At 40.3% G+C, this 17920-nt stretch overlaps 2 protein-coding genes across 2 annotated transcripts; one reads left to right on the top strand and one right to left on the bottom strand.

Moving 5' to 3' along the window:
* Nucleotides 1-2039: 2039 nt before the first annotated feature.
* On the top strand, nucleotides 2040-3524 carry pgam2 (phosphoglycerate mutase 2 (muscle)). The gene is made up of 3 exons (XM_061075069.1): nucleotides 2040-2456; nucleotides 2626-2806; nucleotides 3355-3524. Exons 1-3 carry the CDS (start codon nucleotides 2040-2042, stop codon nucleotides 3522-3524), a joined length of 768 nt encoding a protein of 255 aa, XP_060931052.1.
* A 1372-nt stretch (nucleotides 3525-4896) lies between these two features.
* LOC133005391 (syntaxin-2-like) lies at nucleotides 4897-9008 on the bottom strand. The gene is made up of 9 exons (XM_061075058.1): nucleotides 8993-9008; nucleotides 8630-8692; nucleotides 8373-8472; nucleotides 7508-7582; nucleotides 7079-7152; nucleotides 6744-6852; nucleotides 5996-6069; nucleotides 5741-5878; nucleotides 4897-5650 (listed from the first exon to the last, which is right to left on the bottom strand). Exons 2-9 carry the CDS (start codon nucleotides 8678-8680, stop codon nucleotides 5444-5446), a joined length of 828 nt encoding a protein of 275 aa, XP_060931041.1. The 5' UTR covers nucleotides 8681-8692; nucleotides 8993-9008; the 3' UTR covers nucleotides 4897-5443.
* Between the last annotated feature and the right edge of the window lie 8912 nt (nucleotides 9009-17920).

Genomic DNA, 17920 nt, shown 5'->3' with positions numbered 1-17920 from the left:
TTTGAACAGGATGAACATACCTGGTTTATCTGAGCTTCTTTAATGGGATAAAATTAGCATAATTAGCATCATACATTATCTAATGTTCAACAATGGGCCAGACATCATGTTTCGTGTTTTTCTGGAGAACTTTTCTTTTCTTTTTAGTACAAGACAATAACCCTTCATCACACGATGCAGGTCTGGATTTCCATTATAACTATTACTGGGGACTATTGGATTTCTCCTTATTTCTATTTATGGATCATAACGTGATTTAAAGGGACAATAGACATTGACTTTGCTTGACACCTCAGCTTTGACTCTGTGGCTCAGTGTACAACCTTCATCAGCACTTTTGTCTCCTCTGTAAGTTTCACAGCGCTGACACTCCTCAACAGAGAAGATGCTAGAGAATATTTTTGTCTCGGCTGGACACAACATTTTCAGTAGGATTTATCAAGAGTCATTAGTCATGAATCATTAAGTAAAATATAATCACGTTGTAGTGCAACTGCAAAGGTGCAATTTGACCTTTTTATCTGCAGGTATCCACATGCATGTACCATATATAGCAGAGATACACATATTTACCTTACATGTAAGCACAGAGCTCTATATAACATTTTCTTACTTCAAGTTTTTATTTCCAAGATGCTTTTCTTTAATGAAAATACTTATCATCAATCATACTGATTGCAGCCTGAAATGTTGCATGACACTCAAAACTTGTTTGAATGATACTACAGCCCCCTCTACAGGTGACATACACAAATAACGCTCTAATAATAATAATAATAATGCTCTTTGTAGTATTGTAACGTACAACATGTATATATTTGTATTGATTTGTTGACCACTGAGGAGCCATGACGTAGTTCAATGATCTCTAGAGGAGCTTTAGATAGTGATGATGAGAAGAAGCTTCATGATGTTTTCTAACCAGATGTATCTAGAAGGTTTTTCCTGAACACTGGGGACACCTGCTGGTCAATGACAACATGGGACAGGGACCACAATGTGTGCTACATGGTGTATTAACATACATAAACACACAAGCACCATCTAATACAAACTTCATTTTATTTCTTAATGAAATAGTTCAGTTAAGGCTTTACCTTTAGTCTTTTCATATAAAGTAATGGATGATTGTGTCCAATGAAGGTTTCAACAGTTACAACTGATCTGTTTGTAGAGCAGGAGACAGTTACGATGCATTTTAATGTTTTTCCTGCACAGAGGACAGTGATGTCTTTTTCAAGACTAGCGAAAAAGGGTAAAATCATTTTCACGGGCTGGACAGAGCCAGTGGATGTGCTGGTGTAACATGAGAAGGAAAACTATATTCGTTTCATTCTAGAAACAGTATCTGCTCCTTTTAAACAAGCACAGGTACAATGAATATTTGTAATGGAAGTAGGAGAGGTTTGAGCAGCTGGTGTTGTGTTGCTGGAACTCACACATGTAGAGTTAGAGAAAGCAGACGAGTCTGTCCACAGCTGTTTACTGTGTTTTGGAAACAAGAGGATCCCCCCCCCCCCCCCCCCCGAGGCAGTCATGAAACAGATCAAACCTGCAGGAACCACAATGTCTTTGTTATTACACATAATAAAATACACTTTGCACATATACTTGATATTTTCTAAACACATGAGCTACACTTCATTTATGAATCTACTCATCTGAGGCTGAGTCCAGTTGCCTTTTTGCAACCAACGCTGATCTTTACACTTTTGTTCCACAGACCTTAGTTTAAAAGTCATGTTGCTATTTTGGCCTAATGTCTGACCTCTGGCCTTCGAGTCCAGCACATGTCCCACCAGCTCACCAGACCCCTGCCGCTACTGGCTGCTCCTGCATGTCCGTCAGTGCATGAGTGTCGCTCACAGGTGGAAAATAAAGAAGGCCTGTCCCCTGTTCACTGCCACTAACCAGGCTGCTATAAAAGGAGGCTGGTATGCTGGTTTGGCCTCACTGTTGTCGTCCAGTGTGTGTGTGTGCACAACTTAGAAGGGCTGAGGGAACTGTGTCTGGGTTAACTCAGGAGAATCACTGTAAGCATGACTACTGTGCATCGTTTGGTTATCGTGCGCCACGGCGAGAGCGTCTGGAACCAGGAGAACCGCTTCTGCGGCTGGTTCGATGCCGACCTCAGTGAGAAGGGTATGGAGGAGGCCAAGCGCGGGGCCCAGGCCATCAAGGACGCAGGCCTCAAGTTCGATGTGTGCTACACCTCCGTGCTGAAGCGTGCAGTCAAGACCCTGTGGACCATCATGGAGGGCACGGACCAGATGTGGCTGCCGGTGATCCGCACCTGGCGTCTGAACGAACGCCACTACGGAGGCCTCACCGGCCTCAACAAGGCTGAGACGGCTGAAAAGCACGGAGAGGAGCAGGTGAAGATCTGGCGCCGTTCCTTTGACACTCCACCTCCACCCATGGACAAGGAGCACTCTTACCACAAAATCATCAGTGAGGTAAGACAACTGTAACCTAAGGAAATGAGGTGTTTACTAATGAAGAAACACTATTAACAGTTCCCTAGAGATACTGTTCTTTCATTATGAATAACACAAATTTCCAAATCAATCTACTCTGCAGACAGTTATGTAAAAACTGTCATTCTGCTCCTGTCTCCACCTCCAGTCCCGGCGCTACAAGGGCTTGAAGCCCGGCGAGCTGCCCCTGTGCGAGTCGCTGAAGGACACCATCGCCCGGGCTCTGCCTTTCTGGAACGACGTCATCGCTCCCGAAATCAAAGCTGGGAAGAACGTTATCATCGCTGCCCATGGCAACAGTCTCCGTGGCATCGTCAAGCACTTAGAAGGTGAGCATCGCAGAGTCAGTCGCTGAAGCAGGTGGACGCAAAACAGTACAGGACAACAGAGGGGAAAGTGGTGCAGTGAGAGGTAGATGTGGAAGATTTCAGTTTTACAATAGATTGAAATGCATTTGCAAACAAGGCCAAGGCAAAAACACACACACACACACACACACACACACACACACACACACACACACACACACACACACACTCAGAGACAGTTGTGGATTACAGGGAGTATAAATAGCCTGCAGGGACTCTCGCACTCCAGCTCAGGGACAGGGGAGAGGGTCATGAGTCTGGTTCCCATTACAGTCACGACCTTTATGTAGAAAGGTTAAACTTTTTCCAGGAGTGGCCAGACGAGGATAAGTTGTACAAACCCTAAGAGTGTCAGATAGAAAACCTGCCCTGCTGACTAGTTTTGTAACATAAGACTGTTGTCCTTCCCGTAAGCCTTTGGGCTCCAGACACTTTTATACCATATCAGTTACATTATCAGAATCGTATTGGTTTCATCTGCTGATCTGCATGTCTGCCGGTGTTTCTAGGTATGTCCGATGCAGCCATCATGGAGCTCAACCTGCCCACGGGAATCCCGATCGTGTACGAGCTGGACGCGGACCTGAAGCCCGTGAAGCCCATGGCGTTCCTCGGCGATGAGGCTACCGTAAAGAAGGCCATGGAGGCCGTGGCCGCTCAGGGCAAAGCCAAGAAGTAAACCTGCAGGAGGCAGAAAAAGAGACTCGTCCCTCCCTCCACCCTTCGTCCATCAACCTTTCCTCTTCCACTCATCCATCCTTGTAGTCCATTCCAACAGCAGGATTGATTAATGGTTCTTCTGGAGACGGGCCATTTTCAGCACCTCAGCCTTGTTTGTTTAATCGACAGACGGAGGGATGACCTGTCAATCAACGCAGGCAGCCTGGCTTCACACTCAGCCCTTTTTAAATTGTGGCACAGCCCTATTTTGTGGGCCCCACCGCGCTGACACAACCAATAAAGAAACCATATTTTTACGTATAGGCTTGTGTGTTTGAATTCTTTATGTCTCTGATCGTGACTTTTGTGATATTACATTACCATCCTTGTTTCTTACTCCTATTCTTTCCCATTTGGAAATGAGTGGTTTCAGCAAAGTGCAAAGGTGCTGGGAAATCTAATCCGGGAGGAGGAGGAGGAGGAGGAGGAGGAGGAGAGAGAGAGAGAAAGAGAGAGAGAGTCAATGGGTTCATCTTGGCAGTTTTCCCATGATGCAGGAGAAGGCTTGACTGAGTTTTGTCCCCAACGCTCTGCTCCGGTCAGATCACAATGACAAACACATACAAACACTCATTTTAAGCAGCCAGCATGAGTTCTACCAGCAGAAATGGATCGTGAATTAGAAGAAAAAAATACATAAGTGACTGGAGGATTATAATGAATGCATAAATTATTGTACATATCAATACAAGGGATGTTTTCCTGGCACCTTTTGGCTCCAGAGGAAAAACATCACTGCAAATCAATACATGAGGAGACACTTGCATCATGTTGTTTCCGTCTCTGTGGTTAGGAGAGGTCATTCGGGGTCACAGGATGGGTTGATGAATATGAAAGGATAAGTTTGACCTTTCCAATCACCAGATCACCAACCAGTCGATCACAAGAGGGAAACTCGGAATCCTTCACTAGATTTTCACACTTCAAAAAAAGGTCTTTTGAGAGTTTTACCAGATTTTTGGTTTAGTGCTTAGTTAATGCCACTAAATAGTTAATAGTTTAGTGATATTAGATAATTTTACTTTTAGTTAATGGTACTAAATAGTTAACAGTGTAGCACTACTAGTTATTGTTGGCATGCTAACATTTAGTTTTTAGTTATTAACATTACAAATTTAGCAATAGTAATTAATGTTTGCACACTAATAAAAAGTGCTATTAGTAAATGATACTAAATAGTTAATAGTATAGTTCTATTAGTTAATGTTAGCATACTAATGTTGACCAATTACACAACTGAGGTGGAGGTAAATGTGAATTATCCAATGGATGATGATGGTTTATGAAAAGTTAAAGAAACAGCAGATTTCAATTCAGGTTTGTCATTAGTTTATCACCACATAGAGAATCACCAGCATTACACTTGTAAAAACACCACATCATACAAAAACAGGACAGGCAGGTCTGCAAAGTAGTTTATCACCATGGTTCTGAGTCACATCTGATGTTGTGCTGCCACCTCCTGGCCACTGAGAGCAACACAAGCTGTTTGTGAGTGAGTTAGTGTGTTAAAAGAAAACAGTTTGATTATCATAATGGAAATCGGGCAAATCCTGGGTCTGCAAACAAGTAACAACAATTAAAATTATTATTATTTTTGCTGTTGTACAAAACGAAGTGTCCTTTCAGACGTCCACAGGCCGGGTCACAAGCTGAGGTTCAACCACAGCCTCTGCATTTTAATTTTACAGGTGATCATTAAAGCATTTCAAAATTCAAAGTAACTGCTAATTTGAAAAAAATAACAGTTTCCTCGTCATATCTTCCTCAAAGAGGCATCTGAGGCAGCAGACAGGAAACCAGATGATCAATTTTTTCCGAGGCTTTGATGTTGATCAGCACGTTGGATGCAGTCGATGTTCAAACGGGTCCAGGAGCTCAGTCATGGTCCAGGTCGCAGGTGTTTTGATCAGCTGCACTTTTGGCAGTGCTTTGCCTCCTGAAGGGTTTGAAGAAGTCGGGCAGAGATGCGATCTTATATGGGTTCTTCTTGTACGTGACCGCTTTACCGGTTTCTGCTTTGGATGCGTCTATGTACTCTGCAGCACTCGTCACGTTCTTCTCTATGTTGTTGATCAGATCCCCCTGATGGAAGAAAAACAGAATTTGCCGCGAGTCCGATTTTGCTCGCATGCCAGTGTTTATCAGCGTATCCAAATGAAGCGGCCGTCTTACCTGAATTTCCAGCAGCATGGCCGTGTCAGTAAATATCTCGTGCAGGTCTTTGATGCTGGACTCAAGGCAGATGATATCCTGATGCCGAGATTCAATCTCGCTCAGAGCCTCGCTGGAAATCCGCCTGTCGGAGTTGATCTGTGAAAAGGAAACAAAACACGCACCACTTGTTTTCCGTCAAAATCTAACCTCAACCATGTATTTCTAACTAGTGAACAGCCATTTATGCAAAGAGCTTTATGAAATTCCACCAACATCAGATATGAAGATGGTGAGACTGTCCCGGTGCAGCATCACCTCCAGCTCCTCGTCGGTCGTCACTTTATCCACTGACAGAAACAAAAGTTAAGGAAAGAGTACAGGTTAGATTAACAGTCAACATAAATGCATCACTTTAAACAGGAGTGTGCAGGTTTAGGCCACAGTTTTTATACATGAGCATGAACAAGCATTTCTAATGTTCACCACAGGAAGGCAGAATTACACCTCTCTTGTGAGTGTGTGTAATCTGAAGGTAAAAAAAAACACCTGGAGAGAGGACGCACAACACAGCTGCACAAAAGGCCTCTAGAACAGACAGGAAACTTTCAAAGGATCCATGTGCATGAACACAAAAACCTTTGACAAGTTCTGTATCACTACTGAATTAAAAAAAATATATATATAAATCGACCTGTGATGCTGCAAACGGAGCAAACTAAGAATCTAGGGAAACATAGAGATAATCTCATTTTACTGTTTTTTTTAATCAAGTGTAATTTTCTTATAGACTTCTATAGAAACAGACTTATTTTTGAAAATCAGTGGAGTTGCCCTCTGCTGGTAATCTTTGCAGCAGTCGGCATCCATTCCTACATGCAGGTGACTCCTACACAGACCTTTACATCCACAAGTTTTGCTGCTAGTTAAGATCCTGTTGTTAGACAGGAATTGCGTTTACACAACACACAGCAGAACAAGTGTTAATGTTTCGGTTCCAGTTTCTTGTTTTTTGGAAACTCACCGATCTCCAGTTGTCTCTGAATCAGTGACTTGCATTTCTCTCTGAAGGACATCTGGGAGTTATGGTAGCCGCGCATGACCTCTGCAAACCTCCGGGTCAGATGTGAGTGCTTGTGGGAGGAGTCAGTAGAATCATTCAGCAGATTATCTTACAAGGAGTCAGTTTAGTTATCATGTGCACAGGCTGTTGTCTGTAGTGATTGTGTGTGTGTGTGTGTGTGTGTGTGTGTGTAAAGGAACACACTCTCTTTTTCCGAGGGATGTCTTCACATGTAATAAAGAGTTAATCATCTTTCTGCATCGGACTTATTTAACAAAAATAACGTCGTAACAAACCTGGTTCTTCTCTATTCGCTCGATGACAGATGATCTTCTAACGTTCTCCTCCACGGGCAGGTTTTTCTGCATAGCTAAAAAAAAAAGGGACAGAGAGGAAAAATAAAAGTGTTAAAGTCTGCTGGTGAAAGCTGTAATTGTTTCTTAATTTACAAATACAGATGACGTAGTAGCATTGGGTGGAGTTCCCTCCCTCCTCTGTCCATTTGCAAGTTAAATCTTGTGTTACCAACTAAACAGTCCCCGGAATTGAGGAAGTGGACCTGCTATAGTTCCTTCTCACTGACACAAATGAGTGTTTATATACAGCCACATAATAACACAATGAAATGAATGGAAACCCTTTCTAATCTGCATTTATCTTCTTATATCTCAGATACAGTACGAGACAAATCAACAAGAGCATGTGATTAAAAAAAAGGAACTCACACTTTAACTTGGCTCGGACTGTGTTGGCGTTCTTCTTGATCTCAGTGTTCAGCAGTTCCAGCCTTTGTTTGTTTGCTAAACACGACAGAATATATTCACTGCATAGAAATAGAATGAATAGATGCTTTGATCTAATTCATGGATTTAACAATGACTTAATAATGGCAGCTTTGTCAATATCATCTGTACTGATTGACCTCACATGATGGCAGACTTTACAGTAATGTGTGGATAACAGACCGGGGTAAATCGGCCAACAATGTTATCACAATAAAATCAAATTCCTAGAGTCACATTATTATTTATTTTAACTTTAAAAATGGATTAAAATAAGATTAGACGATTAAAACCAGCGATGTGTTGCAATGCTACACAATGCATGAGCAATATAAATATGTATACTGAACTTTTGCTGTATAGCTATTGATAAAACTTGTATTCTAGTCACTGTTGACATTGTTTTTAATCGCCCCTGGTGGATAACTTTTGTTGGAGATGGTTTTAATTATAGATATTGTCAGGTTAGTGTCTAGGAGAATGTTTGTATATATCGCCTCCCATACAGAGCATGTAGTATGTCCTATGTTATGTTTTGACGTGTAAATTGCCAACACACGTGGTTTTGCATAAAGTCTACTTTCCTACACATGAACTGGAGGAGTAACGTGTCACCACAGGCCTGTTTGTTTCTGTTTGTATTTGCAGACACTGTTTGCCCTGAAGGAGGAGACTGATCTCTGAAATCCTCTGCACAACTGTGACCGCCTCACATTTCCACTCTTTTCTGTCAGTTTAAAAACTAGTTACGGCCGTGGGGAGAAAAACTACGACAACACAAAGAGTAAAGATGATCGGCTGCACTCACTCTGGTCTTGGTTTGCAGAGGAGAAGACGACACCGTGGCTCCTCTGCACCTCCTCTGCCTGACAGGAGATCTTGTCAATGAGGCTTCTCACCTCCCCCACCTAAACACACACAAACACACACACACAAACACACAAACACACACACACACACACACACACACAGGCTTGTAAACAATCAGTAGCTGCACACTTACAATATGTCAATTTGACAATAACAGGGAGAAAGGAGAACCCATGCAAGCTGTGGGGAGTATACCGTTTTGAAGTATTCCTCCATGTTGACTTTGCTCTCTGTTGTTTCCGTCATATCATCCCACTGCTGCTGATGATACAAATTATTATTATTACTGCTGCACCTGTTGCTGCACTTACACCTACTACAGCAAATTAAACAACATAACACATAAATAGGTCGCTGATGATGTTACAGCCATTTCCCTCCGCAGCCACCGAGGGCAAGTCTTTAAAAACATGTCGTTAAACTTCTTAATCATTTCCCTGTGTTCAGCCACATTATTATTATGATTATTATTATTATAACATCATCAGAGAGAAGTAAGACAAACCCTAACGGATATAGTTATCCTGTAGTTTCGCTATGTAGCCGATCGGACTCCACCTGTTCCTGCAGCGTCTTTGTCCTCTGCACACACCTGTAGGAGGAAGAGCGCGGGCACGCAGGCGCGTCACCCGGAAGAGCCACACAACCCGTATCCATTACAACCACATCACCTGAGTGAGAGTTAAAGCTGCAGCTACACGCTGAGGACTATTACTAATAATATGATATAATATACTACAATATAACATAGTATAGAATAACATAACATAACATAACATATGATATAATGTAATAAAACATAATATTATATTATGTTATTTGATACAGTAAAAAAATTACAATAATAATAATAATAATTATTCTACGTTTTTAAAAGAAAACTTAAAAACCTTCTTTTCTTCTTTACTCTTGACTAGATCCTGCACTGTAAGAAGTTTTTTATCACACTTTCTTTTTTTATTTTATGCAATTTTATATACAGCACTTTGAGGTACTTGTATGAAAGGTGCTATACAAACACAGTTTATTTTTATAATTATACTTTGACCATGATTAATTAATATGGGTTCATTAATACATTGATACCATTAGTAAAACCCTTGTTTAGAATTTCATGTCAGAATGTTGGGGAAAAGCCCTGCACTCTGTTTCATTCTTTGTTGTTCCTCGGTCAATGTTCGTGGAAAAAAGTTTCAGTAAAATTTCAGTAATTGAAGTATTACTAACGAACCACAGAGATGAGGGTCTCAAGGGCTTTTAATGGGACCTAGGTACTGAGTACATCTATCAACCTGATTATTGATGCAAACATACAGTTTCTCACAGGCTGCTGCCACTCTGAGCTCAGAGAACCATACATGTACTGTAGATCTAACTGTAAAGCTTCTGAGAGAATATTTGCTGGATATTTGAATTTGATGCATCAGCTCAATCAGGATGTGAATGGACTTGTTCCTGTTTCTGATGCTTTGTCTCTTTGTACAAGTTGAAATTAATTTGTGCTTGTTGAAATGTGACGATCGCTGCGTTCGCCGCCTCAGACCAAAAAACCTGCAGAGAAATAAATCACAGATCCTTCAGAGACCTGCAGCGCGGCCTTTTCACATGACTGACACACCCGGCGAAGACCTTCACTCTCTCATTAGGAGGTGATGCTTTTCATGAATAATGCAGCGGGCGCCTGTGGGTGCTAAATGTCGTCTCTGTTTCTCAGTGCAACGGTGAAATCCACAGAAATGTTTTACCCGGGGTCACGAGTCAAGCAGGCTTCAGTTATTCTATCATTTTTCAAGAGAAAGTGTGCGGTTCTTTTGTGTTATTTTGAATTTGATGTGTTTGTGAAAGTCTGGGTGATATCCTGAAGGCAGATGGATCCTCACAGTTACCGGGGTGTGGCGAGATGTTTGCTCACTCACTGACAGGCAATAATCTCACCGTCAAACACCTGTTCAGTCACATTTCTTTTATGATGTGTATTGTCATAAAAACACTTAATGGGTCCAAACGGAAACAAGTGTAAAGAAAGTGATAAAGTTAAATGTCTTAATAGAGAAGATTCATTATTTCCTTCCGCCATAGAGGCCAGTTAGTTAGTTTGTCTATTATTTAGCAGGATTCATTATTGCATATAAACGAAATTGAGCAAAGCCCCAATTTGAGTGTTTAAATGTCATTTAGGAGGCAGCACTGCAGGAATTGCTATAAAAGTTATGACAAGTACGACCCTTCATTTTTATACAAGGGAAGGTTTCCCTTTTCTAAGAAGAGATCATAACACAGAACAGAGTCTTGTGTGATATCTTGGCCCCTGTGCTTCTCTTCAGGCTCATTTTTACTGCTCTCTATTGGATTACTTGTCTTATTTATTTGAGGAGAGACTTGGAGACCTGATCCTTCTCTGAGGCTGTGCAACCAATCGGGTAAATACCTCTGTATAGGATTAATATATTTGATGTGAAATAAATTCAATTTCATATTGATTTTTTAAATTGGATGTATTTCTCTCTCTCTGCCACTAGAGGTAGCTTTAACATTATTATCGGTAAATAGAGAACAGCTTCCTCTCTTTGGCCACTAAGAAATTATAATAAGATGCAATGGACTCAGGTTTTCTAAAGGAGATTCACCTTTAATAATAAATAACCAATATCTTCGAGACAACAGAGATATTTTACTTTACCTCCACTTTCTTGAGAAATGCTCTGGCACAGAAGCAGGTAGTTTACTTTGTGGCGTCTGAGTCAGCAAAGGAGACTATAGAGCAATTTTGTGGAGTAATATATATATATATCATTTATATATTGTGATGCTGATGCTGTATGAGCCAACATTTATACAGTTATTCTACCCTTTATGAATACAAAGGCGCAGGGGGAATAAAACAAAGAAGTGGCATAATGAGTTTTAGACAACTCGGGCTAACGTGTGCACAGCGGCTGACACAGGAGATTCTGATATTTTTGGCCGGACATTTAAAAAGCTGCTAATTACTGTAGTTACCAGTGTGTCCAGTCCACACTCAAGTTAGAAACAGAGGCAGCAGCCAAGCCTCTCTGCCAGCAGACGTGTGCCAGCAGCCTCCACGTCTCTGGAGGAACAATCTCTAGTAGTGTCACTGGGAATTAGCTCAGACAGCAGAGAGTGATTGTCTGGGAACAAAGAGACAGAAGAACTGAGATCAAATCAACATTGATAATAACATACATATAGGATTTATGTTTAGCGCTTATTATTGATTTCTCCTTTAAACCTGCTTCAGTGGAGAGGAATACTGAAATTATTTTTTTAAATATAATTTGCACATAGCTTCATATATAGTGAGCTAAAATACAGTCTATGGCTAAAATCAATATTAATAACAATGTTATTATGATGTTGACCTAGTTGTATGGAGGTATATGGCACATTTTAAATGTTAAGTATGTCTCAATACTTATAAATAATAATAAATGAGTATTTTTAAGGAGAAATACAGAAAATATATTATTGATACGCAATGTACTATGTATATGGAAATATTATAGATGTAGTTTCTCAATAACAACATCTTCTCCTTATAACTACCTCAGGTGAGCAGATGTTTGAGAAATACAGAAACTTACATTTTCTACCATTTGCTTGAAGCTACATATTAGTTAGAGTGTTAAAATGTGTTATAGCCCATTTATTAAGTGTTATTATGTCTATGCTCCTTATAAATAGTTCAAAATCAGGTGTTGCCAATATGATCAAATGAAATAAAACAAAACCACCACAAGAGGAGAAGTTTATTACCCATAACCAGAAGTGGCCCCGGAGGGAATTTGACCTCTCAACCTCCCTGCCACGATCCACCAGCGGAGAAGTACGGGCCCACACTTTTTCTTGTTAACAGTTTTCAATGAAAATCAATAATGCATGCTCGCTGGCAGGCTCGGCAGTGCTTAGCAGTGATTTCTCGGACGGGTACACTCAGGAGTCGGCAGGCAGGCAGCTGGGAAGCAATTTTGCCACATTGCTGATGATGAGTCCCCAGCGAAGCATCCAGCTGTTGGTGTGTGTGTATGTGTGTGTGTGTGTGTGTGTGTGTGTGTGTGTGTGTGTGTGTGTGTGTGTGTGTGTGTGTGTGTGTGTGTGTGTGTGTGTGTGTGTGTGTGTGTGTGTGTCACTCAGCCACATTAGCAGTCAGACACTCGTGCATGAATTGCATTCTAAGCAATCTTGCTCACAGCGTTAAAAAGACGCATTCAGAAAACTAAACAACTAGGATTCTTCAGAGGAAACTTTATGAACCAGGGATGTTTGAAATGTTTATTTATAAATGTTGTGGTCACCTCTACTGAAATTTCACAGATTCTTTCAAATATGCAGATCCATCAGATGAGAATAAGGATGAAAAGAGAAGAAATGGAAATTAAGTAACAGGACATAGTTCATAATTATTGTGTTTTTATGTAAGGTGTCTAAAATAGTTGCCCTTACATATGGAAAATGTTTTAGAGATACTCTCGATACAACAGACAATGCTCGGTTACGTTGTAACCTTGGTTCTCTGAGTGAAGAGCCGATCTCTCCCACTCTAAGGCCTCTTGACATGTGTCAATCAAACTATCGATGGATTTCACGCCAACACAGGTGTTTTATAGGTGAATGTGCAGGGCGTGGCCGGGTAATTGGTGTATATAAAATAAATGTCTACGCACCTTGAGAGCAGGGGGATCATTCCCCATACAGAATATAGATATAGAATATGTGATAGAGTGGAGAGTTAGTCTCTTCCCTCAGAGAACCAACAATATAACAGAGTGTTCCATTTATTTTATGTTTCTGTACCTCATATGTTTTCTAATGAGCAGTGAAATGTTATTGTTAAATATATTTTTGATTGTATTCATTACCAAAGCAATCCAATATTTTCATTTGAATATAAATGATTAAAAAAAGAGCCTTAAAAGCCTTCCCCCTTGAAAATATGATCATCAATACTGCCGTGGCAAAATGATTTTTAACCACTGTAACCTTATGTCTCGGTGGACACTATTTCAATACATATATTTATTGAAGCTACTAATGTATGCTGCTCAAGGTATTTTATGTCAAAAAGAATATAGAAGAACATAGAAGTCATTTATTTATGTTGCATATACATATATTTATTGATGCATTTATCAATTTACACATTTTTGTCTATCTACTTAATCTTACCAATCTATTTTCTATAAGACAGGGGTTTTCATAAAACCAAAACCAGTGAATTTTAAATGTTTTTTTTGTAATTTTGCTTTTACATCTGACAAAAAATAACTGCTGAGTGCTAAGACCTGAAATCTCATTCACAAGGAGAATTAGTGAAGGAGTCTGAAACCAGACAGAGTCAAAATATTCCAAAGTGTCAGTTTGTCTTGAAGCAACATCACAGAACAGGTTAATTAAGTTATAACATACAAGTACATAAAAAAAAATCTAGTTTCTCTCACTGTAAAGAAACAACAGACAGAACAAACATCATCCGAATATTCAGTAATGCATTAATGTTATTAGAATCACTATTGAGACAATAACTGTTATTCTAATGTATGGATGTGTTTTCTCTCTTTCACTCAAGGAAGCACCATCCACGCACGCTGTCATGCATGCTGTAGCAGACAATTGGTTTTTTTTCTTCACAGGGAACTAACCTCCATTTTCCTCCCTTCTCCAAATCTGCAACACCACATACGACTTTCAACGAGCCAAGACTGTTGTCACCCTGACACCAGGAGCTGAATGAGTAGTTACTTCCGTCGGACCAGTAAACCTGAGGTTCACTGTACAAACCGATCCATGCCCGTAAGCGAGGTTCTACCAAGTTCAATATCTTGTCAGTGTCAGTGTCCTTCCACGCAGTGACCAGATCTGTGAAGTTTTCTCTGCAGTGCCTCTGAGCCTCAAACCAAGTCTTTGTTGTATTCACTGCCACAAAGTCAGAATCCTCCAATGTTCCTGCAGTTAAGTTGAGAACAAAAGAGGGATTGTTGAGATCACACAATGGTTTTCAAAATCAAATCTTATACATTATGCAGTATAGTAAAGATCAATATAAAGCACAACATTACCTCTGTAGCAGACAAATTGATACTGTTCCTCGCAGTTAGTATCATACCATGTTTCATCGTTCATCATGTACACACAGAGCTGATTGGCTTCATAATAGCTACGGTCAGGAAGTTCGAACTTTATATATTCAGCTCCACTCTTGTTGAACCCATCTGACCACTTCCAGTCAATATGACGGTACACGCCAATCCAAACCTCAGAGCTGTTACCAGCAGCAGAAACTGTGTTGTTAAGTTTCTTCATTTCTTCAGTGTTTTCAATAGTGGCCAGGTCTGTGTACTTCTCTCTGCAGTAGCTCTGAGCTTCGGTCCAATTCATTGCATCAGACACAAAGTGGTACTGATGGAGGAGGCATGTGGAGAAGGTGAGGCACCCTGAGGATGAAACCAGTTATTTTTGTTATGTATGAGGGCTCAAATTAATCTCAATATTCAGATTTTCTGTTAGACATCATACAAACAATAAAATTCACTAACCTGAGAGACACAAGACACCAATAAAGAACCCTTCCATCCTGACGCTGCTCTGTGGACTGTCTGTGCCAGTGTTCACCACTAACACCTAACTTAACCAGCTTTAGGGAAATGTTACACCAGCTCCTCCTCTTCTACTGAAAATAGTCAGTGTTCTGTTGAACTCTTTATGCAAAAAGGCAAAGATGCAAACAACAAAATTGTTCTTGTTCACCTCTGGAGGCATCTCACTATGCAGATAGTTTGTCTTGCTCACACCGTGGATCCAATGATATCTCTGTGACAGGGATGTTTGAAATGTATTAATGTCGTGATCACCTCTAATTCCATCCAATATGTAGATCAGATGAAAACAAGGATGAAAAGAGAAGGGAAAGAAATGATGAGTATTATTAATAAAAATAAATAAATAATAATGTTATTATCATTATCATTATTATACTGCAATTATTTTCTTAATAACAACCATTCAGACAGCAATGCTAGGAAGAATTATTCGACACCCTGAAATAATTCAAAGGAGTCAACATGATAACTCTTCTTTCCACTGGTCTGGATGCTTTGCATTGTAAATCCTCTCTGGCAGGAGTTCTTTGTATTCACTCATCTCCCTCAGGGTTTTTTGATGTCATCAAACTCTGTATTGTACTGATTCTTGTTCTGGGTTTGTCCCCTCTGGGCTGAATGCACTTACTGTAAGTCGCATTGGATAAAAGCCTCATCTAAATGACTAAATGTAATGTAATGTAATGTATTATATCTGCCCAGGGTCTATGAATGGGTTTCAGGGTGGATTTTGGATTGTTGCTGATTTCAGAATGTCTGCTTTCACAGTTAAGAATTAACCCTAACTCTAGGTGTGTGTGTGTGTGTGTGTGTGTGTGTGTGTGTGTGTGTGTGTGTGTGTGTGTGTGTGTGTGTGTGTGTGTGTGTGTATGTGTGTGTGTGTGTGTGAGAGTCAGACAGATTCCTCCCTGTGTAATCTTGTCAAAGCAGGAATGGGTAGAATTAAAATACACGGATCAGGTATAACTATCACCTGGAAATATATTATTGAGTGTGATGTTGAATTATTCATGGGATAATAAACGTGTTAGTGTTTACACCAGACTTCAAACAGGCCACTGGGAGGATTTGAATATGCCTCTCTCTTTGACACACACACACGCACTTGTACACTCACTTATATTCCTGCACCAATACAACTATTTTTAAATGAGAAATGTCATTATCTATTAAAAACGTCGTCAGGAGACATGTGTGGTGAATTTGTTCGTGGCAGGAGTTAACTGGGAGGTGAATTTAAGGCGCCCTACACGTGAACCAGCTAATTAACCAGGCGGGCAGGGGTTCGAGGTTTACGCTCAGTTCAGTCCGGCTTAATTCCCTTTTTATTTTTCATGATTAAAAGCTGGATGTGGTAATAGCCGTGTAACGTGCAGTGGGTGGAGTACAGCAAATAAATAACTGTAAACATAAAAGCCTTCAAATGGTAAATCTCATAAATTAGGGTTGTTTGTGATGATTTGGTGCATTACATGTTTATATCTGTGACCTCTAGCGTCATGGTGCGCAAAGTTCTTTCCGTCCACATCAGCAATGTTGTGCAACCTGTTGCAGCTGCGATGCAAATGAGAACTGGATAAATCTGCTTTCTGTAACGTGGATCTCTCGCTGTGCTCGTAACAGGAAACATGAGGCAAAGGGTTGATATTCTTCACAGGAAAGAATAATGTCAACACCGTGTCAACACAGTGCAGGAAAATGAGGTGATTCTCTTTCAATTTTCTTTCAAGAATAAATGTCTAAATCTGGTATTTTCAAACCAGACAACAGGATATTGAAAGATTATGCTGAATTGCAGTCCATCAAAAATGTTTACTTCCCCTTCTGTCTTTGTCTGCATTGTTAGCTCATATATTTAATCCCTGTTTGAAAAATTAAAATCCTCACATGCATCTACCCTATGTCACTCATGTAGGTATATAATACGTCAGGGTTTCACAGTTCTAAACCTGTTAAGATTAAATAAAGTCTATATATAGTCAGTAGGACAACATTCTGGAAGTTTTCGCTGACCATTGTGTTTGACCTGGTGTAGGAAGTCGTATCCTCACAGTGGAGCAGCGAGTTTAACAGATTCTGGCTGAAAACCGTGACCCTATGTGCCCAAAAAGGTCAGGATTAGAAAAGTGAGAGTAAAACCACACAGTAAAGTTGCCGACGTTACACTGAAAACATCTGTTTCATGAAGCAGAACCACGAAGGAGCCATTTCACACGTTTTCTATGTATAAAAATATTGTTTATTGCTGCTTTGAGTGAAAGAGGAGCGACTGTGACAAACATTCAACTGGAAAAAATGGAAATTCCTCTGGGCCCAGTCATCAAACAGGATATCGGCCTGGCATCGATTAAAACGCCTGACTCTGTTGGACGGTCGCGAACGTGTTAAATTTCACCACACATCCATTATCGCCTGATGACATAAATAAAATCAAACTATTTTATTGCTGCTAACGCTAAACAGCTCTACCCTTGGGAGTCCTTCACAGGAGCACAACAGTCTTCATTAAATCTTTTGTCACCCTCCTAATGTGGGTTCTGTGGATTAAACTGCGAACACGGCAAAGCACAACATCACTGACACGGCGGAATTTGACGATGCACACACACACACACACACACATAAGAGTCAGGTTATAGTTCTCAACATGCAAAAAGGTTAAAAATAAAAAACAAGGACCCTCAAGAAGATTTCTCTCTCCTTCAGGTCAACTAAATCGCCTGATACATGGTCGACAGAGTGACAGGAGCATTCTGAGGGATTTTGGGCCCCGAGCAACACAAAGCAAACAGCAAAGATAAAGTGTAAACTCCCAGAAACATCATACACACATACTTAGACGTTCTAGTCTTCAACCAAACGTCTGAAATTA

This window comes from Limanda limanda, chromosome 1 (assembly GCF_963576545.1).
Source record: "Limanda limanda chromosome 1, fLimLim1.1, whole genome shotgun sequence".
Taxonomy (NCBI): Eukaryota; Metazoa; Chordata; class Actinopteri; order Pleuronectiformes; family Pleuronectidae; genus Limanda; species Limanda limanda.
Note: the sequence above shows the minus strand (reverse complement) of the source record. Positions and strands in the feature narration are given on the sequence as shown.